General features: G+C 36.5%; 3 protein-coding genes across 3 annotated transcripts; 2 read left to right on the forward strand and 1 right to left on the reverse strand.

Moving 5' to 3' along the window:
• Positions 1–61: 61 nt before the first annotated feature.
• LOC309512138 (ER membrane protein complex subunit 3) lies at positions 62–6,861 on the reverse strand. Its single transcript, XM_082187566.1, has 8 exons — positions 6,499–6,861; positions 5,733–5,790; positions 4,674–4,767; positions 4,477–4,581; positions 3,017–3,098; positions 2,855–2,934; positions 1,380–1,462; positions 62–789 (listed from the first exon to the last, which is right to left on the reverse strand). Exons 1-8 carry the CDS (start codon positions 6,651–6,653, stop codon positions 685–687), a joined length of 762 nt encoding a protein of 253 aa, XP_082043692.1. The 5' UTR covers positions 6,654–6,861; the 3' UTR covers positions 62–684.
• A 525-nt stretch (positions 6,862–7,386) lies between these two features.
• Positions 7,387–9,029, forward strand: uxt (ubiquitously-expressed, prefoldin-like chaperone). The gene is made up of 6 exons (XM_082187567.1): positions 7,387–7,690; positions 8,013–8,094; positions 8,296–8,363; positions 8,459–8,566; positions 8,650–8,713; positions 8,794–9,029. Exons 1-6 carry the CDS (start codon positions 7,608–7,610, stop codon positions 8,854–8,856), a joined length of 468 nt encoding a protein of 155 aa, XP_082043693.1. The 5' UTR covers positions 7,387–7,607; the 3' UTR covers positions 8,857–9,029.
• Positions 9,030–10,815: 1,786 nt separating this feature from the next.
• elk1 (ETS transcription factor ELK1) lies at positions 10,816–26,904 on the forward strand. Its single transcript, XM_082187565.1, has 9 exons — positions 10,816–11,565; positions 15,579–15,787; positions 17,053–17,442; positions 17,578–17,733; positions 18,174–18,410; positions 18,507–18,636; positions 20,248–20,465; positions 21,073–21,174; positions 22,935–26,904. The coding sequence occupies exons 1-9, from the start codon at positions 11,541–11,543 to the stop codon at positions 23,031–23,033; spliced, it is 1,566 nt and encodes a 521-aa protein (XP_082043691.1). The 5' UTR covers positions 10,816–11,540; the 3' UTR covers positions 23,034–26,904.
• The last annotated feature ends 567 nt before the right edge of the window (positions 26,905–27,471 follow it).

Consider the following 27,471-nt stretch of genomic DNA (forward strand, 5'->3'; position numbering starts at 1 on the left):
TAGACAAACCATCTTCCGGCTCAATTTCCTCTCGAATGATTCAATCAGAGACGAGCACAAATTGATTTCCTCCTCACCTTAGGGTTCCATATAATGTTTATTAAATTATTACATTCCTCTCTAGCACAGAGACCAAAATAGAATCTGTTTTTACATTCAATTTGCTGTTATAATATCTCTGTGTCTGAAATAATGGCTTGTCAATAAGGAACTGTGTGATGATCACCAACCACAAAGGAGAAAAACTGCATAGCAACCATTTAATGCACTGACATTTTAACTGAAAAAAAGAAAGAAAAATTATATATATATATAATATTTTTTTTCTTCAAGGCACCATTTCACACAAACTATTAAGACATAAAACATGAGAAATTCTTTATTAATTTCTTTGGCTTAATTTCTATCATTTAGATCTTTACTGTGACTGTATCAAATTAAATGTGTAGTGTTCACAGTTCACAAAAAACTTAATTTCAAACATATTGTAGATTCTTTGCAGGATATTCACATGGGTGACCAAAAGAAACTCAACACTATCAGGATCACTGCAGTCAACAAGTACCAACAATTGAATAATATTAAGAAATAACAGCTGGTTTCAAAATGCACAGCACTGTTTCATATCAAAAGGTGGTTTGTAATCAGGCAGACGTCAGAACATGGTTGTTCTTACTGTAGATCTTAGCTAAAGAGTCCTCTGAAGTTCAGATCCTGACACATGAGTTCCTCTTCAACGTTCTCCAGGGCCCATTTGTGCTCCACAATCTCCAGGGCTTCCCACTCGCTCTGAAACAACCATAAAGGAGAAGACATTCAGAGCATTGCAGAGCTTCACATCCTGCTAAACGTCACGTCTCCTTTTGTTTTCCACATGGAAAAGAAAGCCATGCAGGTTTACATCGGCATGAGGGTGAGTAAATGAAGACCAAAAGATCTTATTGTGTATGATATATATATATATTATGTAATGGAACTGCATCTACTTATTGCACTTAATACAATCTGCGTTCCACAAGAAATGGGTTTCAGTAGTTCTGTAATTATGCGAGCTTCAAAACAGCAAAGTTTAAGGTTTCACAATTATCTTAAGATGATAAGGTTATGAAATGAAAGCGAGCACGTTTCCACATTGAGGCTGCTGTTGCATACATCAATCCGTCCACTGGGAGCGTAGGCGTGATTTCCCAAGAAAATGTACTTTTAACTAAATTTGTGCTAACCACAAATAACTGCTGCTGGGATTTTTTTTTTGTGAAAGTTTTGGTTTGTGCATGTTTGTCATGGAAAAAGAATTCATATTGATAAAATAACAAAAACAAAGATGTCCATCACATAATAATAACAGGTTTACTTGACGAAAATCATGTTCTACTCACCTTAAATGCTTTGTTAGGATCAGGGGGCATCGCCATCGCCGCCCCCGTCATTTGATCCTGCATAATTCTTGACTGATCTGCAGCTAAAAATGAACAACTTTTAGTTCAAATATCTAAGATCTAAAGCTTATTTCAAATGCCATAACTAAGATTAAAAGTAAATTACATTTTTTTTTGTTAATATATATTATATATATCTCTCTATATCTATATCTCTATATCTCTATATATATATATATATATATATATATGTGTGTGTGAAGAGTTCAGATGCAAAAGCCTCTAAATGCCATCTGAAAATTTCTTATAGTATGATCATTTTTATAAAGCTTGTATATTTAAATTCAATAATTTCACTTAAATGGCAATGAAGATTACCTATTAATTGTCATTTAAGTGAAATTACTGAACTTAAATATACAAGCTTAATAAAAATGATCATTCTATAAGAAAATTTCAGATGGCATTTAGAGGCTTTTGCATCTGAACTCTTCATATATATATACATACACACACACATTACACACACACACTGCCTGGGCCAAAGTAGCTGGATTTAAATAGGCAAATGCTTAAAGGGATAGTTCTCTCAAAAATGAAAATTCTGTCAGTAATTCCTCTCCCTCATGTTGTTCCAACTCCGTAAGACTTTCGTTCATCTTCGGAACACAAATTAAGATATTTCTGATAAAATCTGAGAGCTGGCTCATTCCTCCATAGGCTTCTATCTATGTAATCGATATCTGCCATCCCAGAAAAGTTAGTTACATTACGTGAACTCACGTCAGAGGCCCACACAGAAGAAAATGAAGAGTTGAATAAAGTCGTTATTTTTGTGTTTTTTTGCGCACAATAAGTATTCTCGTCGCTTGATAAACTTAAGATTGAGACACTGTAGTCACTTGGACTATATTAACGATGTATTTACTAACTTTTCTGGGATGGCAGATATCGATTACATACAGTAGAAGCCTATGAAGGAGTGAGACAGCTCTCAGATTTCATGAAACATATCTTAATTTGTGTTCCGAAGATGAACGAAAGTCTTACAGGGTTGGAACAACATTATTTCACAATTTGAGCTTGACATTATCATCCTGGAATATGGCCATGATGTGTCTTCCTTCATGGATGTTTAAGAAATGAAAAGCTACACACTCTTAAGCATTTGCCTATTTAAATCCAAACAGTGACTTATTTTGGCCGGGAAGTGTATGTATATATATATATATATATGTATATATATATATATATATATATATATATATATATGTATATATTATATATATGTATATATATGTATATATGTATATATGTATATATGTGTATATATGTATATATGTGTATATATGTATATGTGTATATATGTATGTGTATATATGTATATGTGTATATATGTATATGTATATATATATATATGTATATGTAGTTGATGTCATAAAAAGGTCTAAATATCTTAAACAAAAACAACCAACCATTGTCTTGTCCAAGGATGAGGGTGTACATGCTTCTGAGCCCAAACACATTGAGAAAGTACCATGAAGCTGAACTGACCCTAAGAGCGAAAAAATTCAGATTTTATGCATAGTTTTCAGCTTCTATCAACAAATTAAAAAAACATCACATCAATACTGTACCATGAGGCGTCCAGAGAGAGCAGCTCAATTCCTCTCTGTAACATGGGCTTGAATCTCAGAGTCAGAGGAAACGGAACTTTAGCTGAAAGGAAATAAGCGGCACAACATTAAAACAACATCGAGGCTGCATTTATTTGATCATAGAATACCGTAATGAGAAATAATATTAAAATTTTTCTATTTATATTTTTCACTTTTCTATTTGAATATATTGTAAAATGTATTCTTGTGATGCAAAGCTGAATTTTCAGCATCATTATTCCAGTCTTCAGTGTCACATGATCCATCAGAAATCATTCTAATAGGCTATTTTATTATTACCAATGTTGAAAACAGTTGTGCTGCTTAATATTTCTGAGTAAACAGTGATACATTTGTTTCAGGGTTCTTTGATGAATGTAAAGTTCAAAAGAAGAACAGCTTTTATGTGAAATAGAAATCTTGATCAATTTAATGAGTTAATTAAAAAAATCTTACTTACCCCAAATCTTTGAATGGTCACAGTTTACACAAAAATATTAAAAGCAACAAAAAATGCTTCTTGATAAAATAACATTCTCTTGTAATTTAATCAGCCACTATAACTTTTTGACATTTTTAAAGTCGTCCCCTTCTGCCTAAATAGTTACATTTTAAAATCCCTCTGTGGTGAAAATATTTTAATGTTGTTTATATGTCTATGTGGTGTTTTTAATATGCTTTAAGACAAACTATGCGTAAATTCATAAGTCAACACCATTCCTGAGTATTTTCTCCTTAAAACTGCAGAGAACCAGTCTCAAAAAATGCGATATGAAATCGCTGGTGTTTCTGACGTCACAAACTACCTTGTAACCAATCAGGTCAACGAGTGCATCTCTGAGCTGGTGCGAGTGAGTGGAGGCGGGGCTCATTTGCATATTCAAGGAACCACTTATACTAAATGGGGCAAGGGTGTAGAGTTACATTCAAGCTATTTTAAGTCACGAAGAATTTTTTTTAAAGGAAAAAACTTTGAAATGTGTCATTTTAGTGATCAAAAATGAGTTTTTAAGGGATACAATTATTGACTACAGTGGGACTTTAAGAGTTCAGTTTTGCTTGGTAACATTGAGAAAAAGCTAACTGTAACCACTTTAAGACCAAACACAAGCCTCCGCCAGCCGCTTGCATCAGCAGTGCACTGAATAGGCACGTATGAAGTAATCCTACTATGGTTAGCGCCCACTTACCAACGTCTGGCTTTCAGAAAATGAGTTATGAATGTACTGGGCAAACGTTACATCACCCAATTAAAATTCATGAGCCGGCTGTTAAGGTTTAGAATGACTCCCTTAACATTTCAGATCCTTCCTACAGCCCTGAATTCGATCACATTGACAAATGATTGTTTTAGGAATAAGACCACATTTGCACATGATCATTCGATTCTTCTCTTCTAGTTTAGCATTTTAATTCTAGCAAGTAACAAAAGCTCATACTTGTGACAAAACCAGAAAAGGCCCAGTTGATCCATCCTCCTATCAGAATCATTGGCAGCACATTGGTCAGATTCCCTTTCATCATGTCCATCAACATGCTGGGGTCTGGGAGCGAAAAAGGGACAGGTTTTCAGACATAGTGATGAAGCATAGAAGGTCATTTCTTCTAGTTCTAGGATGTTAGAGTATCATCTCACCGGTCATGGGGTTTTTGGGGATCACTTTTCTTTTGACCGTCTTGAAGAATCCAGTCTCAGGGTCATTGAAATAGTGTTTTCGCATGGCGAATGACTGCAACGGGACAGCATCGCTTATCAGTGACACATTAAATCAACAAATAAAGGCCTGGTTTAACAGACAGGGCTTAGATTAACAGAAAAAACAGAAGCTCAAGCATATTCGCTTGATGCGTGAGAACCAGTGAGGTTCATTCTCGTGTTACGCAGCACGTTTGGGATTCTGCAAGAACCAATGAGGTTCATTCTCGTGTTACGCAGCACGTTTGAGCTTCTGCAAGAACCAATGAGGTTCATTCTCGTGTTACGCAGCACGTTTGAGCTTCTGCAAGAACCAATGAGGTTCATTCTCGTGTTACGCAGCACGTTTGAGCTTCTGCAAGAACCAATGAGGTTCATTCTCGTGTTACGCAGCACGTTTGAGCTTCTGCAAGAACCAATGAGGTTCATTCTCGTGTTACGCAGCACATTTGAGCTTCAGCAAGAACCAATGAGGTTAATTCTCGTGTTACGCAGCACGTTTGAGCTTCAGCAAGAACCAATGAGGTTCATTCTCGTGTTACGCAGCACGTTTGAGCTTCTGCAAGAACCAATGAGGTTCATTCATGTTGTGTCAAGCAGGTTCGGTTGGGCTTCTGTTTATGTTCGCTGATCAATGTTTATATAGGAATAAAAGCTTAAATTCAATCATATAAAGTGATCGAGTCTCTTCAGAAAATTTGTACTAAACCGCTCAATTCATATGGATTAGTATCAATCTTTTTATGAACTTTTTGACGCATCAAAGTGGTAGTTGCGTAGCTCAATGGAAGGACAGAAAGCTCTCAGATTTCATTAAAAAATATCTTCATTTGTGTTTCGAAGATGAACGTAAGTCTTACGATTTGGAACGACATGAGGGTGAGTAATTAAAGTGAACTAATCCTTTAAGCCTTGTCTGTGAAACCAGGGGAAAGTTTTAAAAGTTGACTCCACGCAAATATCCTGGGAACTCTTATTCATAATTAAAGTAATTAATACCTGTTTGGGAATATATTTTCCATTTTCTCTCAAAATGCGGCTGCGTAGCAACACCTGGCTGTGGATTAAAACAACAAATGAATTAAAGTCTTAAACACCTCTGGTAATGAGATTAGAATAGATTAAAATGTTAGTCGAGACAAATTTTGTGTTGGCTTGAGAATGCCTAACCAGGAAGTTTGAAGTGGTTTAAAAATCGTGAAGTTTGAAGCAGTTGGAAGTTTTAAATAGTTTTAAAGTTTAAAGGTTTCAAGTAGTTTAAAAAGCTTGAATTTTGATTATTATTAGATAAATGCATGTGTGTTGTGTGAAAACTGCAACAGCTCCAATGAGATTAAAACACACTTCCCTCAAAATGTTTCCTGCAGCACTAAGTTATTAAACTCTTAAAAATAACTTCTCTAGGATTCAATGTGCTTGCAAGAAATTAAATTGAATCATTGCATTTCCATTTCCATATTTCGTAATGGGGATGAATTAAAAAGTTCTGATGTTCAGGTCTGGGCAAAGTTCTGAATTTAGGAAATGTCTCCTTTTCAATTCAGTTGTATCTTGCATAATTAATTATACATGTTTATTCCCTGATAATGCAGAATACACAGCAATAACAACTTTTACTTATTTTAACTGCAGAGATAAAAAAATTTTTTTACGTTAAGTAAATTCTAAGATTATATTTGCAAATGTTTTTACTATCTATTTTCTATGTAAATGTTGTGAGTTTGATAATATGTTTATGGCTGAAGATTTGCATCAGTGATCTCACCTATCAGACACCTGCTGCAGATCCACTTTCTTCTCATTATGAATCAGTTGAGTGACGTAATGCCGCAGAACTCCGACGAAGAAAGTGATGAAGACTATGGGCAAAACAACCCACAGGCGAATACTGGAGTCAAGCAGCAGCTCTGGACCTGCCATTCCTATACTGACTACTCCAAAACTATCCTTTACAACTGTCTAAACTCAAAACACTGACACTTTTAAGTTTATTATAATGCTTGAGATAAAAGCACGGTGAAAATTCAAACTATGTTAAAACTATTACACTTTTATACGAAAGAAACGGCACATTGCTGCATTTACATGCGCCTTCTGCGCAGCTGCTGTTTAACCTTTGAACCAGTAGCGATGTGCGATTCGTGAACGAGTTCAATTGAGTCGGATCTTGAACATGTTGACGATTCACGAATTGGAATGAATCGGTCCGTCGCTTCTCGGGTCCTCATTGAACCGAGTCTCTTTTGAACTTGACAGTTTTACTAAGATAGTAGAGCTGGTTTTAATAAATAGTTATGTGTGTACATGCATACATATTTATATATATAGCTTTACTGACGTTTTGAGTATGTAATATGCCACGCGAGGATCTCTGAGAGATCACATCATGAGATCAAAACGTTTTCAACCCGTTCCTTGAGACGAACTATTTCCAAGAACCGATTCGCAGAAATGAATCGGACCGTCGTCCCATCACTACTTTGAACTATGACGTATTAACGTATGCATTTATGTTTTATTATTCAGTTATTTTATATCACTAACCGATAGGTAAAATATGCCTTACATATTAAAAATTGTTTATATATTTTAAAGAAGAAAAAGAAAAAGTTAGCTAACGCCATTTCCGGTTTCGAGTACGTTTCCGTGTGTATCTTGTAAACAAGTGGAGAGCCACGTGACAGACAGAAGGACGGGTTAGCTTTGCACAGACGAGTATTTTCACACTAAAACAAAATAATCTGTCATCTATACGATTTTAATCGTTGCGCCAGCCCCGATGTTTGATGTAGATTAATAATATAAACGTTGATTATTCTTCAAGAAAGTATCTCTGTATTATAGTCTATCTGCAACCATCTTTCTGGTTACATCATGACTTCTGGGACGCCAGATATTGATGAAAAAGTATTGCAGTATGAGACATTTATCAGTGAAGTGTTGAAACAAGACTTACAGTAAGTATCATCACTTGATTATGTCTTTGGTGAAATACATTTGCGTATTGCACGTACAAAGGCTGCCATAGTATTACCATGTTTGTACCATGGTAATCCCATGAGTTCAATCGCAATACCATATTTTTACATGTAGCATGGTAATACCATGGTATTCTTTGTGGTACCACTGAGTACCAAATAAATTCCCATAGTGCACAATAATGTATATTATTATAACCTATTGTAGTTTTATTATATGTATATCTTAATGTATATCTTATTCTACATATTAAAAATTTACATGTTAAAAGCTTATTTACTGCTATTTCGATTCTTACAGGAAAGTGTTGGAGCAAAGAGATGCTGTATATGAGAAAATAGCACAATATCTTCAGCTGAAGAATACAATACAAAGCATTCAGGTAGTTTTAAATCCACTAAACCATATTTTGAGCTTGTTCTAAAGTCCTGCACTTATGCGTTTCTATATATATATATATATATATATATATATATATATATATATATATATATATATATATATATATATGAGTGTTTTCTTGCTCTCATTCTGTATTATGTGTTTATAATATGTTGTTTTGCTATATTTTATTAATCTTTAGGAAACTGACAGCAAAGAACTCAAAACTGATGTTGACCTTGGCTGCCATTTCTATGTGCAGGCTCATGTGTAAGTATTGCAAGTCTGATGTCGGCTCACTGTGCCTCAATGCCTCTGTCTAATATTTTGAAAGAGCAAACTCATAAATGATTAATTTGTTTTAGACCTGATGCATCAAAAATATATGTGGCAGTTGGTTATGGATTCTTTGTCGAATTCACCCATGCAGAGGCTTTGAAGTTCATAGAAAAGAAGACGAATCAGCTAACCGAGTAAGACTTTTGGTTTTATCTTTTGATCGTTTTGAAATTTGCATGTTTGCCCAAAGATGTTTATCATTATTTTAATTCTTTAGGTATACCGAGGTTCTTACCAAAGATGCAGCAAAGATAAAGGCCAACATCCGCATGGTTCTGGAGGTACAAATTATTCTGCTTTATTTATTTTTTGTTCCTTTTACAGTTTATTGTAATGAGTAAAAAATGATCTGTTCTCACAGGGATTGAGGGAATTGCAAGGTCTGAAGGATCTTCCAGAGACCAGAAGGAGGGAGGTGTTGTAGTACATTAATCAATCACAGCACACACAGTGTATTATTTTTGCACATATGACTGTAATGTTTGTTTCAAACAATGTGAACATTATGGCAATCAGTTCAGAGGAACGTTGCCTTTTAACAGGTTATACTGTTGTTTTGAAAATTTTGCTGAATAAATTGTAACATTTTCAGTGCAACTTTGTGGCATTGTGATCATTTTAGATTTATATCGCTGTTTTGCACATGCAATACACTAAAACAAATAAGTTCCTTCATATAAGATGAGATGATCTATGTGAATAGATATGATGTAGAAAAATTAGGCTTACCTTGTTTAGGTATGACAAGCAATTTATTATTAAAATTGTTTTATTGGAAATGAAGAATGTCGTGATCTGTTCAAATCTTCATAAATGTTCATGGACTTCTTACATAAAAAAGAATGTAATGGAGTCTACCAGTAATTTCAGCATTATACTATGCAGCTATTCCATACTGTATGTATATATAACATTAAAATATGTTTGGGGAAACACCTGGTAATGTGAGTACAAGCTGTTTCTGGATTTAAAAAAACTTCAGCTTAAAATCAATCTAAAAATATCGAATCTAAAATACAAGTAGTATTTATTTGTTGGTTGTATCTACAAATAATAAGAGGATAAACTGTATATAATCAGTTCTGGGCTGCATTTGGGATTCAAGAATTACGTTGAAATTAATTGATTATTAATTCAACTTTTATTTTAGCTGTTCTGATTGACGAAGACAGTGGTTAATGTTAAGTTTCTGCGGCATCCATATGATGGCTACCCTGTCACACTAGTAACAGTTGCCATGGAAACTGGATGTTGAATTGTGGCAGCACTGTAAGACTTGCTTTCCTGAAATAGATTATTTTTCTTTGTACAAAGACTCACTGCCGCATTTGGGCACAATGACAATCATTATAATGTGACAGTATCAGCACTGGCTGTGGAATTACTGATTATATATTATTCAGTATTTACAGAGACCTTTATTGTGCACACGATTTCCTATGAATCAGTGTCTGAAGATAATTTATGCTTCCTATATTATTCTATTACATATGCAGTATGCATTGTTTTGGCCATACATTATGTCAGGGTTTTTTAATCTTTTAGATGTCACGGACCCCCAAATATGATCAACTTTGTGCGAGGGACCCCAATCCTAAAATTAAATTGGCAGCTTATAAATTATCCTGTTTAAAGACCCATTTTATACTGTGAAAAATTATCATAAATCTGTGTAAAATATATATGGAAAATATTTTGTTTACATTGTTACATTATTAATTTAGTTTCTACTTACTATAGTACTGTACAGTTAGATGTATTATTTATTTATTTACTCAAATCAAATGTACATTATTTTTTTATTTTAATCATTTATTTATTTTTGATCACGTTTATTTATGTATAGTTAATGTATTTATGAAATGTTTAACACTGTTTTTCTCTAAACTTCTCCACGGACCCCCTAGCACTCTCTTGCGGCCCCCCTGGAAAACCCCCGCATGCAACATTTCCGGGCAATCCTGCAGCAGCAACCTGTGTGTGTGTGTGTGTGTGTGTGTAGGTAGGTAGTAAAATGTGAACATTTTGACACTGTGGGGCCATTTTTTGGTCATGACGAGGAAAACAGCTTTTAAATCATACTAAGTGATGGTTTTTTCTATGTAAAAATGCAGAAAGTTGTCTGTAATGGGTAGATTTATGGGGTAGGGTTATGGTTAGGGGACAGAATATACAGTTTGTACAGTATAAAAACCATTACGTCTACGTAAAGGTATAAAACCTAGTTGATATGTGTGTGCGTGTGTGGGTGAGAGAGAATTTACGCATTTTCTTTGTGCAAAGATTTTCATTCGACCTTGGTGCTGAATAAAAAGTCTCTCTTTCCGAGAAGAAAGCAACACATAAAAGTTTGTCCTTTCATTCATTTTGCTCTGCTCTACAGCTGACTCACGTCATGCCTGAGCAGTGACGTCACGGCCGCACAGGGGACTCGCGGACCAAAGAGAGGTGGAAAAAAAAAAAGAAACAAGTAGTCGAGGCGTTCGTGGAAACAGGAAGCAAAGAGGGGGAAAGCAGAGCGGAGGTTGTTGTTGTTGTTACAGAAAAAAAACTTCGGAAGGGAGCGCTCTGTCTTTTACTACCCCGTTATTTTGAGCTCTTTGGTCCAACAGTGCAGCCGCGCTTGCGGTTGGCTAGTTGACTTTCCGTCCGTTGCCTGGACACCGCTGAGTGAGGGAAGATCGCGCGCTTCGCGCCGAAGTGGACGGAGCAACGGCTACCTGATCAGGAGTCTCGTTTTATTTGCCCTCCCTGACCGTCCACCACACTGGAATGAACCCCACATTACTGTTTCTTAATTACTTTAAAGGCAGGGCGTGACATTCCTCCTTTTAAACCGCGGCCCTAGTCGATTTTACTGGAGTATTTTGACGTTTGAAGAAGTCTTCAGTTCGTCTGACAGGAACGGTGCACGCGCAGGCAGCGTGAGCTAACGAGAGCTAGCGACTTAGCTGCTAATGTCAACTAACATGGAGGGAGAGGTGCATGTGTTACATAACAACCAAACGCAATTAAATCGCCGACTTCTGACACCCAGCAAGCACAGTAATGGACGTGATTTAATCTCCAAAGAATAAAACCGCCCATAGAGACATTTATTTGGGAGAGATGGAGTCCAACCCGCTGATCAGCGGTAAGTTTTATTCCACTTCAAGGAGGTTGGACATGGAGGAGTAACGTTAATTGCATTCGAGTTTAATAAAGTGCTTGTTGTTAGTCAAATAAAGACATATATTCACAACAAGCTCTGTTTTATTCACGGTTAATTTGTCCATGAGTTGGATGGTGCTTAATCCTGGTGTGAGCCAGAACGTTGTGTTCAAATCAACGTAACGTTAATTGTCCAAAAAGTATTAAAGGGACCATATACATTAGTGGCATTTACTCCTTACTTTGGGTCAGGGTGGGTTAACAAAACCTGTTGGAAGCCTGATGCACTTCAACTGTGTTTGAGTACATGTTTTCAAATCCAAATGTCTGACAGTGTCTCCACATGCCGCTCTTTCTGAATCAAATACAGTATGTTTAGCTGCCGTGTTTATTTCTGTACTAACCAGCAAAAAGATTTAGGATATATTTGAACAGAATTGCATTTGTTTCAATTGTTGTTGTATATTAAATATTTTGATATTGAGTGCCAGAGCTGTCAAACAAGCTCGTGCCCTGTTGTATTTGTAAAGGTGCTATATATAAAACAAAAGTATTACCTTATCGCTCTATTATTCGATTCCTGTTGTACAACAAGGCGTTTAATTACTCTGACAACTTTGATGCAAATGCATAAGAACTTGCTGCTTTCCAAACGTGCATTGAACATGATTGTGCAATGCACATTGTCAGCTTGTCTCTACTGTGTTTGTTTGTGTAAATAAAACCAGTGTCATCTTGATATTAACCAGCAGACAGCATGTTAACCCAAGGAGACAGGGTGGGCACATTGAACCTTCCAGGATCTGCAATGAAGCCCTTCTTAAGACAAGAGTACATTTTTATTGGGGATTTGTTTGGTTTTTAGCACTGGATTAATTCTGCACACATCACGGTCCTGTCTGGCTATCTCCTCCTTTCTGATGGCAATTCATTCATTGGCTATAAGTCATCATGCAGCCTTGAGAACTCAAGATAATTGACTATTAAGCATTGAGGTCCCCAAACAGTCTTAAGGCAATAAGGCGGGGGGAAACGGATCTGTGTTGTTCAGTGCCGGTTTTTATTTGCTTTTCTCAGATGTACAGGCTGATTTAAGAGGCATTAGACTAAGGCAAGCTGTGCAGTGTTAGTCCCTTGATTAGTCATGCTGGAGCTCTTCAGCTAGAAAGTAACACTGCAAGGAAAATTAGGGAATAATCAAAGTGTAAATAAGACAAACGTGCATCTGATTCTTTGGTTTTGGCACCACTATGACATTTTTATCTTAAATACAGTGACCCTATGGTTAAATTTTGCTTTTAGATTTGGATGGCGGAATTTAGTAATGAAGGTGTAGATGTGTGGTTAAATCAACATAGCAGTATAGGTTTTTCATGACAGCTTCAATGTGTTAGTGTGCTTTTGGGAAGATCCGAAGCTGTTTGTTTTACTGGCCTAAACAGTTCAGTAGATTCTGCTGTTAGTGCTTTATAATGTTTATACCATTATTTATTATGTTGCTGCATTACAGAGGAGTTTCTCAAGATGGTACTCATTCTTTTAAAGTGCCCCTTTTATGCTATTTTAAAGGTTCCTTATTTTGTTTTGGAGATCTCCTGCAATAGATTTACATGCATCCAAGGTCAAAAAACACTTTAATTTCCTCATAATATAAATTGCAGCATCACCTCATTTATTAAAGAGTCTGAAAACGGTTCGTTCGAAGATTCAGTCTCTCTAAACCCCTCCTTACCGAGAGCCTACTCTTGCTCTGATTGGTCAGACGACTCAGTCTGTTGTGATTGGTTTATCACTTACAGCGAGTGTCGGAAATGAAATGCCCATTCCCATATCTGAATTTCATCTCCAGAGGCTTCCTCAGCACTTGATACACATTGATAGGAACAGTAATGTTGGTTTTAACCCAGTCCTCATCTTTTGGAGGTGCGTGCAAGTGGATTCGCAGTGCTGAAAAACAGCGTCTACTCGACATGACGACAACACGAACTAAACTCTTCCAGTCTCAGCTACAACTACAGTGTTTGAGTGTCAAAGTAGACGTTCACAGGCAGCCAATGAAGACCAAGGACTGACGTTATGCAAATATGAATAGGGGCACTGTAAACAACTGGCTTTGTTTTTTCAATGGCTGTTTATTTAGGGAAGTAACTAGATAAAAATTCTGTCTGATATGTTAAGTCTATACTGTTTTCTAATCTATACTATTTGCACTTTCTATTAACAAGTCTAAACTTATAAACTAAAACCAGTCATTCTTGTCAATGTCAAATCAATGTTGTGATGATTAAGTGAATTTAGACATCACAATATTATAAAGTACAGAATAAAATATTGGTAACTATAAATTTTGAGCTGAATAGTTGATGAAAAATGTAAAATGTGGAGATGATAGATTCCGATAATAATATAGGTGGGACTCTTAAATATTTGTTGAAATTCAATGCTGTCTTTTCATGTTAAAATTATATAGCAGCTAAAGAAATCTGTAATATAAAATATACAATATTGACTAATACTATTTAGACAAATAATATTGACAAATAACTGGTATGGTACAGATTGTTCATCTATAAAAAAATTACTTTTTTTCTTTGTGTTCATTTTACAGTATAGTTACACAAGCACTTTTATTATATTTTATATGTATATGGCGTAATTCTACATTTAACACATTTTTAATTGATCTATTCATATTTATTGCTTAAAACTAAAGTGATATGTATTCAGACAAATCTTTCATGTAATATTTTATGGATGAATAACATTGAGTGCTATTCTTTTTCACCATTATTGGTCAAATTAATTCGACTTTCAAGCCAATCTACATGTTCTCAATGCATAATTAATGTGTATATTTCTAGCAGGAACAATTATGAAAAGTGCTAATAGAAATGTCTTCAAAAAACATATTTTTAATGTTCCACTTTTTTGTCAGCCTGTATGGAAATGAGTAACTTCAGCAGTATTGCAATGAGTTGTTGATTTGATTAGTAAGTGTAGATAATAGGCTAACAGGACAATATGACAATTTAAATCCTGAAGTACAGCTTTGTAAAACCCTCTGTTTGCCTTGGTGTGTGTGGTTGCACAAGCTGCCCACAGGATATTCTTCTGGTGTTTCAGGCCTAGAATGACACCATTTATTAAAGACATTTTACTGTAAATAAATGCACTCACTAAATCACTTACAGCTCATTTTTAATGACATTTTAATTAATTAATGTGTTAGTTAATGAGATTTTGTGTGCTGAGTTCAAATGGAAACGGTTCCCTTCATTGTCATCAGCAATTCCCTGATATTTATTTGGTTCAGTGTGCTTAAAAGGTGGCGGGGTCTTTTATATTCCTTAGAAACTGTTGCTTAAATGCTTTTACCATGGTGATCGTTTCTAAGGTGTTGCTTATGAGTTACGTAAATGAAGGGGGGGAATGGTAATCGGGTTCATTTGCATTCTCAACATGTTCTTCCTGAACTTGTGATACACGTCCTCTGCTGACTGTAGCGCCATTAATTCATGCCTGTTTTCCCTCGATGTCACTGCAGATAAAATGTTCACTCTCCATTTACACTCATCTACTCAATCCAACCATAAAAAATGCCTAAAGAAAGGATTTAATTTACTGTAATTTACTGTACTTAGTTAAATCCCAAAAGGCTGTTTTTTCTCTCTAACATGGTTGCAGTTCCAGAACCTATTTACCATGATAGTGAAATCTAGGTATTTTAGATGCAGTATTTTTCGCAACATAGCTAGTGAAACCAGTGCCTTTGTTTTTACAGCACATATGACTTTGATTGTGAGATATCGGCATATATTTCAGTAAAAAGTTAGTAGTCACAGGTTGTTTTACATTTAGTTAGAACTAATTGCATTGTCCTTTGTGGATTTTTCAAATCTTAACATGGTACTTAGCACTTACTTAGCACCCCTAAACTTTAAACAGTAGTTTACAAATACTACCTGGCTAACATAGTGTGTTTTCTGTGCCCTATAGCGATGGATCCGTCCATTACTTTGTGGCAGTTCCTGCTACACCTGCTGGAGGATCAGAGTCAGAAGCACCTGATCTCCTGGACGTCTGGGGACGGGGAGTTCAAACTGCTGGATGCTGAGGAGGTGGCCAGACTCTGGGGGCTTCGCAAAAACAAAACCAACATGAACTATGATAAACTAAGCAGGGCACTTCGTTACTACTATGACAAGGTATGCATAGGAATCACTATGACTGTGAATAAGGCATTTGGTCGGTTTCATTTGGCCCTATCCGGGGTGGTATGACCATAGATATCTTTGTTATTAAAAATAAGAGACATTAAAAGACATTAAAGATGATATAGGACAAATACAATAAATAAACTCTTTTTTTATGTACAGCAGATTTATTTAAGATGTAAGAAATGCTACAGAAATTGAAGAAATGTACAAATAAAACACTGCATAGTCTTTACTGTATAAATGAAATATAAATTGATTCTTATTAGAGATACATAAGTTCATTCAGTCAAGAGTAGTGAGTGCTTTTCTCTTTGTCTTTTGTTGTTTGATTAACATTAATGACACAGTAGCAGGTTTATTAAGCTGATATCACTTTAAGACCTAATGCACAGATCTAATCAACTGAGTCCTGACTCATATCCGGTTTTCGCCAAAATGTTTAAGTTCACTTAAGACAACCAACTGTGTTTAAGTGAATACTACACACATACTACAATACTACAACGTTTTGACATAACTATGTGCATCTGACCGTTCAATAAATCTCTTTATATCGTCGCCACGAGATATATCGTCATACCACCCAGCCTTAGACCTAATAATAATTTTTGTTTATATCTATTAAAAACATTTTTTTTGTTTGTTTATAAGAAAATAATACTTTTATTCAGCAAGGATGCATTAAAGTGGTCAAAAGTTTGTCGGCTATGATCACTTTAAAGCATCCCTGTGGAATAAAAGGCTGGAGTAATGATGCTAGAAATTCAGCTTGGCATCACAGGAATAAATTGCATTTTAAAATATAATCAAATAAAAAAGATATTTTAAATTGTAATAATATTTCACAATAGTACTGTTTATAAACAGTATGTACTGTATTTTCGATCAAATATATGCTGCAATAATGAGCATAAGAGACTCCCTTCAAAAAACCTGTTACCTTACTGACCAAACTTTTGAACAGTATAATAGCCTGTATATTTTATATATTAATTTAATGATTGCAAATGAGATTAAATAAATGGAATTAAACATACAATTGACATTATTTACTCAAAATTCATGAATTTCAACCATTTAATCAGCCTGGACAATATTTCAATCTTTCACTATTATTTTCCCATGAATAAATGATGCATTTCTGGAATTTTGTATTGTATGACCACAATAAAAAAAGATTTAAAAAACACACTAAAGATAAGAGGAAGGATTAATATATGGTGAATATTATTATTGCTTTCATACTCCCACAGAATATTATTAAGAAAGTTAGCGGCCAGAAGTTCGTCTACAAGTTTGTGACCTATCCAGACCCCAACTCTGCTGATGGTCTGAGAGGGCCTGAGGATTCACAGAGGGCCACTGCGGGAGACAAATTGGAGCTGTCCATTCAGACCAAACCTCTAGGTGCTGCTAACAGCACCAGCCCGTGTCTCTCCAAGAGCCTGCAGGTTCAGCGCTCCTCCCCCAGCTCGGTGCAACGCAGCTCCCGCAACGATTACATGAAGTCTGGTCTCTACTCTACTTTCACCATCCAGTCCTTGCAGTCACCCTGCAAAAGCACTTCGAAATTCATCAAAACAGAGAACGTCTTGATTGACGGCAGCCCCAAACCTGCCCCTCTGGACAACACAGTGCATGAGGTCAGCTTTATTCTGGATTTCATGTTTTTGTCTCTGTTCTGATGCCACAAGTTATTACCGGTAGTTAAACGAGTCATCAACGGGTTGTAAAACCAGGTGTTTGATTCACAGTGATTATGTATGTGTATGTTGCAGATACGAATGTGTCAGACAGAAGGGCAGCAGGGAACGGTTCAGGCCCAGTCGACTGTGGAGAGCAGCAGTCTGCAGGTGATAGTGACCCACTCCTCGCCATGTGCTACACCCGCTCTCAGCCCCCAGACACCCTCTGGCTCAGCCACTGCAACCACAGTAAGAATGGCTTGTTTTGGGCAAAATCGTCAGTCTTTGATTGCCTTGTGTGACATGTTTACAGTGTATCTCACCCTCTGACGAAGTTCTGATAGTGTCAGAAATTGCATTGCATTCATGCAAGCCCTTTTCCCAATTAATAAAATCAAGTCCCACACAAAAAAAAAATAGTTTGTGGCATTTGAAAATGTCACAGTTTGGATGTAAAAGAGTTACAAACTAGTTTTTATCCATTGCTCATTGAAGCACTCATTGTAGCCTCCTGGTCAACATGACATTGTTAGGCAGATTTATAAAAGATTATGTATTATGATTAGTGGAAAATGCCTAAATTTCAGCTAATCAGCATGAAATCCAACACCCATGATAAATACTGTTGTTATTAAGACATCTGTGTATAAAAACACTGTTTTAAATGAATCTATCCATCCATCCCACAGAATGCTCAAGCACAGAAGAGCCAGAGTTTGGGTGACCCACCACAGATCTACTTGTCCGATCCCAGCTCTCTGACCTCGCTAATTCCTCTGGCTCATGGCGAATGTGTTGTCAACCCCTCTCAGCCTGTGTTTGTGGTCATAAAGCCTTCTTCTGTCGGGCTGCCCAAAGAGTCTAGTCTCCCGCATGACGAAGACTTGCTGGATATTGTCAATCTGGATGAAAAAACAGATGATGAGGTGAACAGACATGTCACAGTCATTTAGGAATTATTCTGTGTGTTTGGTTGGAATGAAATGCAAGAGTAATTTATTTATTTTATTTGCCATACTCAGTCGGTGTCCACAGTGCCTGACCCTGGAGATACAGATGCCCCAATCCCTGTGGATGCCCCGTCACCCTGCGTGGAGCCAGTGGCCCAGCCGGTTGGAGAAGGGGAAGTGGAAGAGAATCCTGAGTTACCTGGTTAGTCAAAAGTTCTGGTTGATTAAATGTTCTGGTTTATTCTGGTTTGTTAAAAAGACGTTGAGCTCAGATGGCTTGGCAACTGCAAACAGCTTGGTGTTTAGCTAATTAATTGCTGTTTTTGAAAGAAGTCTCTTGTGCTCACCAAGTCTGACTTATTTGATCAAAAATAGATCAAAAAACAGAAATATTGTAAAATATTATGACAATTTAAAATAACTGTTTTCTAATTTAATATATTTTAAAATGTAATTTATTCCTGTGATGACGAAGCTGAATTTTCAGCATCATTACTCCTGTCCTACGTGTCACATGATCATTCAGAAATCATTTAAAGCTACACTGTTTGATATTTTCCCCCATCTAGCGGTGAAATTATATATGACTACCCAGTGAATATTAGTTTCTGTTCCTTTCAATTTCGAGGGCGTTTTAACTCCTACGGTGGCCATATTATTCCAAGATTAACATGGCTTTCAGTTCGACTTCGTCCAATTGCGCCTTTAAAACTATCACCTGTGATCCAGCACAGATTCATGTTACAAGGTAAACAATACTTTTTCACCATTGACGTGAGGAAAAGTAACGCAAGTTATACTAGAGGTCATTCTGGCGTGCTATGGTACAACCATGCTATGGTTAGACAAGCAACTATAAAACTTTGAATTTACACAAATAGGCTGAATTACCTGTCGAGAAGAAAGCAGGCAACTTCGGCGTCCGTTTTAAAATCTTTGCTCCTCATGAGCTCTTTCCATCTGGGAAAAGTTACTCCAGTATTGACTTTGTTCTTGCTGATTTGCCTGTCGCGTTGACGTTTTAATTCTCTCTTTCGCTTCCTTGGCGACTCTGCTACATGTCCTCGAAAATAGGCGCGATCCTTCATCAGCAATCTTTCAAATCTGCCGGCAGTCGCGAGTAATCTCCCCCTCGCATTCGTCTGAGTGTAAAGCGCGAAAGGCGAAGCTTGAATTTACAGGTATGTCCCTCTTTGGCTAATGTAGTTTCAAGATGGAGGGGCAACATGGCGACCGGCATTCGAACCCCTCACCCGTATGTACTTTCAATGGCAGATTATAAACTTACGAGAATACTTTATTACTTGAAAGAAGTAAATATACATTAATGAGCACATATATTTTTGAAAGAACTAAGTGTTTTTTGCTAAGAATCAACAAAAAAAAATACAGTGTAGCTTTAAATATGCAGATTAGATGCTTAAGAAAGATCTCTTATTATTATTATCAATGTTAAAAACAGTTACCATGATAAATGTTTTCAAAATGATTTTAAGGTTTGAGAGAGCAGCATTTATTCAGAAATCATTTGTATCTTAATACATTTTTTACTGTCACTTTTGATCAATTCAATGCATCATTTCCTTTTAAAAAAAACTCTTAGTAGTGTATATTGGTGGAAGAATTTATTGTGATTAGTTCTTTATCAAATGTATATATCTTTTATCATATTGCTGATTCCGCATTTTTATAAAAACAATGAACAACTTCAAGGAATGCTTTACAGTTATTCAACATAGTTATAGGTCAACAAAGACCGCAGTGTTTAAAAATCAATTGCCAATTTCAGCCCTTCATTCAAAACTGTTTTCAGAGGACACCAATACTTCATCAGCCTCCTTCTCAGAGAGCATGCAGGAAGTCCAGCCTCCTAAATCAAAGAAGCCACGTGTGCTGGAGCTGCCATCCTCGTCTACACTGCTGCCTATTGGACTCTCACTGGATAAGGTCAATGCTGCGGTGAACAGCCTGCTGGCCTCTGGCAGTGCCACAAACACCTTAACACCCACAGTCATCACCTCCCATTCCCTGGTGAGCCATCCAGTTCATTATTATGGTTGTTTAAAAACGTGCTTACATGTAAATGTATGTTTTTTAATGCATTTAATTGAGTTAAATTTAAATTCATTTGCGCTATTTGATGGAATTGAATTAGTGCTGCTTGCAATAGCATTGTTAAGATGAAACCCACATGAACACCTCAGAAAATATAAAAATAGTTATTTTAAGCAGTTGACAGCCATGATTTCAACACAATGCCCTCTTTTACCACATACAAGGCACAAAGAGATGACTTTTAAATGAGTGATCACAGAGCTTTAGCATTATATTAGTCTTTCAGTGGAATTGTGCTTTAAGAGCTAGATCTTTGCTTTTGTGAAACTTTTTATAATTATCAGCAATATCTTGTTTTTGTTTTTTTTTGTTTAAGGCAACAATAGCATATGCGTGGTATGAATGGATGCTTCACATGTACCAAGCTCTTACTCACACAGTCTCTATGTGATTTTAACAAAGCCAGAGAGATACGAATGCTTGTGTTACCAGATAACCAAGAACAAAAGAGATACAGCACAATGACCTTGGAAAATTGTTCATACACACACACACAACCTCTTCAAATCTCTCTCTCACTTAGACTCCAGTGCTGTTGACACCGAGTCCGCTGCCATCAACCATTCACTTCTGGAGCACGCTCAGTCCTATCGCTCCACGCAGCCCTGCCAAGCTCTCCTTCCAGGTGAGACTTCCTGTCCACACAGTTTCTGTCCACAGCATGGCAGCAGCACACCATCTGTCTCCTCACACTCCCTCGGCTCATCGCATGGCTGAGAATTTACTCTCTGCCCACTCCATTCATCATAACCATCAAATGCATCACAACATATGACATATTTTCTAAACTTTTCTAATTGTCATGGTACCCGATATCTTATTTACACATTTAGTTGACACTTTTATCCAAAGCTACTTGCAATAGAGATACATACGCACTGTCACAGAGCCTGCAATATTCATAGCATCCAATGGCAGGTTCATTAGAAAGCTGGATTAGGAAACGAGCTGGAGCAGAGGAGAAATAAAGAGAGCCAAAAGATGACTTCCCACCCTAAAATATTCTTTTGATAATTTTTTTATGCTGAAATACAAGGAAATTAATGTCACTACATCAGTGGTTCTCAAAGTGTGTGTGTGGGGGTGGGGGAAGAAAAAGATGGAAAAAAAACTGCCGTGGCAACCGCTTCAGCGGACGGCATCACTAGTTGTTTTTTATGAACTCTCCGCTCCCCTGCCGTTTTCTGGCTGGAAGACATACAAGAAGCTGAGCTTGTGAGGCGGCCGGTTATGTATTGTTCATGCAACACCACATCACTGGAATTTTTTATTTAGTTCTGGTCTAATAATCTCTCTTATTTTTATATTTTTTAATGTTTCAACAGCGACACAAAGTGAAACAATTGCAGGTGTTTTTCATTGCAGTTTTTCCCACAAAAAAAAATCTTAAAATTTTCATACTTTTTAGTGAAATTGGTAGTCAGAAGTGGGGTTGGGCCCCCGATTTTATAAAAGTCTAAAGGGGGGCGTCACCAAAAAACTCTGAGAACCACTGCATTACATGGAGGATTTTTTGGATGATAAATGGTTCTGTAAATTCTGAATGGATGAGAAAAGTTTCAAGCTGTTGTAAGTTAGCCAGCGATTCCCACACTTATGATCACACATTATTTGAATTATGTGTTGTTTATATTATTGTTTACAATAAAATACAATAAAACTAAGCTACAATTAGGCTAATTAACTTATTATTACTACTAATGATAATAATAACAGTTCATCACTCTTAATTGTCGATTACAGTTTTATTATTATTATTAGGCTATTTAATTATAATAAATGTCATTGTTACTGAATTTGGTGTCTTATCACATTTCTGTTGCCCCCTTTTTTTAATTAGTTCATTAAATTAATTTATTATTATTACTACCATTCTCAATAACTAATAATAACAATAAATATAATTATTACTAATTACTATTACTGTCTTTTATCATATTGCTCCCATTTAAAAAGAAATGAACTAAGCCTTAAATAAGGCTCTGCATTGTAGTGATTTCACCATGTTGTCTTTTGCTTATTCCTTTAGTGGATGTCAAATCTAGTGTGCTTAATTTTATGAAGGCTTTGGTTTTATTGGACTCTTGCTCAGAGAAACATGTGAGCATCCTCTGCTGGACAATAGCAGCAGTGCAGAGTTTGGAAGGTTTACACGCTGTTAGTTTTACAGGAACAGGGCCATTAAACCTAACCCTACATCACCTAGTTTTGCATTTTTATTATAGTCTCTTGAATATTGTCCAGTTTAATTACTGATTAGATGTTCCAATGTAAATGTATTACTGTAAATGAGTAAAAATGATTGATAGCAAGCCATGAATGCAGTACATTAAAAAGTGTCTTCAAGCTTAAATCCTAATTAATGCCGTGCTGTTATTCTTGCAGTTCCCCTCCAACGGAAGCAATCAGATCCAGATCCCGGCACTGAGCGTGGACGGCCTATCCACACCTGTCGTTCTCTCCCCTGGACCACAGAAACCTTGACTTGCCATTTAATTCATTTGTCTCTTGCCGTGGTGATTGGCTCACTCCCCAGCCAATAAGACGCTGAGGACGACCAATGAAAGATGAGACACTCCATAACAAGTTCTGCTTCGAGTTGGGCGGAGCCTCTGCTCCAATGACGACTCGACAAGAGGAGTGCGCTCTCAGCTGTCCTTTACGATTGGTTGACAGAGCAGCCCGCTTCTGGGCTTCATGGTGGTATTTCATAGACTATTTGCTCTTTTGTTTTTCCCTTTGCCTTTTATATGATGATCATCAACGGTTATTTATTTATTTTTGATGTTTCTTGGTGCATCATGTGATGTGCATTCCGGAATGCTCAGATTGTGAATTTGGAACTCACTTTATTTTTTGATTTCTCACCGTAACATTATGAGTTATGGACCAGACGAGGTAACCTCTGATTGAATCAAGGCATGAAATGCCATTTACAGACGGAGCATTGCTTTCTTAAAAACTTCTTTCTTTTTTGTGAAAATAGAAAGCATGCATTTGAAATCTGACAGATTAAAGTGCAAGATAATTTTTTTCTTTGCCATTACAAAGACACAAATCAGTTTTTAAAAGGATATGACACACTGTTGTTTTAAACATTTTGTGTTTTTCCATGGACAAAGGAGTCCAAGAGGCATTGAAAATGCCAGAGGAATGTCACGGCCATTCCCGGGATTTGAAGAGGTGGAACCAGGGAGGAAAGGACACAAAAGAGATTCAGAATGATATCAAGATCTGGAATGTGTCAATCTTTTTCTTCAATGAAATCATTCCTTTGTTTCAAAACGTCCTTCTTGTAAATATAAGTTGCACCCATTCCAAGATTTGACAGATTCAATTTTTGGTTCTCATTTTCCTGTTTTTGTTGTTGGTTTTTTAATATTTCTTTTCAAGGAGCCCTTTCTCTGGCAAAGCAGGCAAAGGTTTCAGAAGTGTCATGGCGAAGCGTTGCAGTTTCATGCTTCATTTTTTTTTTTTTTTTAAGGAAAATGCCAGAGGAGACCAAAGACCAGCTGTTTATATACAATCCATCTTTGCATCTCTATCCTTTTTTTCTCTTTCGTTTCACATTTTCTCAGTCTCTTTCTCACGCTGAGTTTCTATTTTTTACTCTGCCACATCAAAGGGCTATAAGAACCTTCACACAACCAAAACGCTCTCTTGTTCTGACACTGTATATAACTGATACATCGACTGGCCAGCTATAAGTGTGAAACTCAATAAGCGTTGTAAATAGTCAAAGTAATTTATGCAGCTGCTTTTGATATGGTTAGTAGTTTTGTGCAGGCCTCTAATGCTATGTTCGTCTGATGTGTTAAAATCACACTCACGGTTGTTACCTCAAAGCTGTCAAGAGCTCGACGCGTCAAAGCTGGCACGCAAATACATTGCGACTCTTTCCTACTGACACACAAAGCCAACGATTATTTGCATATTTTCTAGCGCCTGTAGTTTGTGTATGAAGCTCAAGTTTCCTGTGGGGAAATCATGGTGGTTATATATAGCGTTCTACAGAAAGCTGTAGTCAGTGTTTATGGACAGTAACTGCCTCCACGCCATGCAGCCTTTTCTGTCGTTTAATTTGACCTGAGTTTGCTAAACTCACGCATAACATACTTCTTTTCAATTAAAAAAAAAAAAAAACATTTGGATGGTCAGTGTCTTTCAGCTCTTTAATTTGGTGCTTTTGTTGTTTTATATCTGCGTAATTGTAATCAATTCGGGAGGATTTTCTCGTAGCATGCTGCAATTGCCTATACGTGTCCTCAGATTGTTCTCTCTTGCATTTTGTGCGACTCATGACTGATTTTGTTACGTGCGGAACCAATGCGAACTTGTTCTAATCTCAGTGAATGACTGTTTGTTAATATAAAGCTTTTGAGAAAGGCCTCGAAGATCAGTAATTGTTCACCACAGCTTTCGGTGGGCTATGATGTGTACATATGATGTCACGGGCGCCACATTGAAGTCGACACATTGAATGTTCGGTTCGAGGAGGCATTTCGGGAGTCGCCGCCTCCTCGCGTGTTAAGCACAGTGACCTGCTATATCAGCTTAAATGTGATCAGATTCACACAAAACTAATTGACTTTCATCGGTGAGTTACTTGTGGTTCTTTTACGCCATGCATTGGGCAAAATAATAAGCCTGCAATATCAAATAACTCACTGTGACGATGAATTTAGTGATTTGCGAGTAGTACTTTCCCCATTCGTGATCTTTAACGCAGTGTGGTGAGTCTGCATACTGCTTCCAGCCGTCTTCTCAAGCTTGTCTGGATTTCTGGGATTGTTTGTGCCTCTGAATGTCTGTGCAGCTATGCTCTGTAATGCACTGCGAATGCGTTTTAACAGCTGGTGTCTTTGAGCTAGACTCCTCCTCCTCCTCTTTCCCCTGCTATGATGCTGTTGTTACCTTTACCGTAGATCAGCACCGATCAATACAGTGACAGCACACTTCCCCGAATCAAACTATTACATAGTGATGACTTCATTTGGGTTGTTTACAAACTAGCAAGCTTAAAAGACAGAAATAGCGAGCCATATCTAAAACTATTTCTGTTCTACAAATGTAGAAATAAATGATTTAAAAATCATTGTGTTAGTTCAGACAATGTTTAATATTGTAATATTAACGAGCCTTTGTCATGTTGATGAAATCGCTGCCCCCTTTGAGATAATGAATCTAATGCTGCATGTCTCTGAACCTACAAAGACTGTTTGGATCTTAAGATCTTAATACCACATTAAATAGGCCTTAAAGTGGGATTTCTGGGTATGTGCTCGTCCAGTGACGAACTATTTACTGGTATTAATTGCTTCTAAAAGCTTTGTTCTTTTTTTTTCTAAAGTCATCCCAGAATATTTTAATGCGGAGTAAGGTTTATTGTGCTTGTAACAAGAAAAGCTCAGATTGAATATTAATTTAAAAAGTGTTTTCCCCCCTATCCTATTTCCTCATTAGAACCAAAATTGTGCCGAAATTGTATTTGTGCAAGTTTTTCAAGTTATAAAAAATGTAAATGATTGTTGGTAACCAGCATGTGTAAATGTTCTAGTCACTGAAACCTTTATGCAAATGACATTACATAAAGCCATTTATTGAATAATTGATTGGACCGTAGAGATGGTGGCTGGGACGGTTTTTCTCCTTTGTGAAGGAGTCTTTAAATTATTTCCTAATACCAGCACAGATTTCGTACCATGTACAATTTTCCATTGTAAGACAGTCAATCATTTCAATATTTCTCATTGAGAAAACCTGTTTAATGCTTGTTACCTGCTTATGAAGTCACAAATCCAAGCACCAAACTGGAGATGGAGTTGAATCGATTGTGGCTCGAAACTGTTAAGACATTTGCCTCATTTTGCTTTTCAAGTTACTGAATTTGAACATCTGCGGTTGCCAGATGCTGTAATAAGTCTTTTCACTTGTTGTTTCCTCTTTGAAATGTTACGTGGGAACTGTTCATGTATTCTATATTCAATAATGTGTTGGGAAATCTTGCGCTCCGCATATATTTGTGTAAAAAAAAGAAAAGAAAAAAGTATGCTACTTGTGAAGAAGGAACACGTGGTCCTGAAGGACTGTTGGGAAGCAGATCTCTGCGGCCTGAGCTCCCTTTCCCGGATGAGAATCTCTCTCTGGGAGTTTATTTCATAAAGGGACGGAGAGGCTTTTATTTTTCTGAATTGTCTAAATACTATATTATATGTACTGGAAAGAGACAAAACTATTTTTCATCTGCACATTCTACTTTGTTTGTTTATGTGATAGATATTAATCTTGTTTTCTAAAGACAAAAAAAGACTCGGAACTAATATGAAAAATGAATAAAAGGCTATTTTGTTCTTTACCTTGTTTAATATTCATTTTGTCAGTCTCTATCTATCTATTGGTCATTCTATCATCTATCGTCTGTCTATCTATCAATCAATGTATCTATCGTTCTGTGTGTGTGTGTGTGTGTGTGTGTGTGTGTGTGTGTGTGTGTGTGTGTGTGTGTGTGTGTGTGTGTGTGTGTGTGTGTGTGTGTGTGTGAATATATAGTCACACATTTTAATACTGACATTTTAAAGGTTACCTTTTAAAGAAAATATTTTTTTTGGAATTATTATGTCTTAAATGAGTATACACAGTTATTCACAAATGTATAGGCTATAACTGATTGTAAGGTACACACACGCACACACAGGCCTCAAGTAGAGTAATAGCAAAAAAGATTACTAAATTATGTATAACAACAATTTAATGTTATTGGTCTCGCCATACAAGCACTGTCATTTAAAATGTCATTTGCTTGATAAAATCAAAGACATGAACTGCCAAAAAAAACTTGATCGAGCAAAGAGAGCAAGATATCCATAAATAATCCTTCTTTTTTTTCATAACCTCAAAAATTGGATGATACTACACGCCTCTT

Source organism: Leuciscus leuciscus (assembly GCF_965113295.1).
Source record: "Leuciscus leuciscus genome assembly, chromosome: 13".
NCBI classification, from domain to species: domain Eukaryota; kingdom Metazoa; phylum Chordata; class Actinopteri; order Cypriniformes; family Leuciscidae; genus Leuciscus; species Leuciscus leuciscus.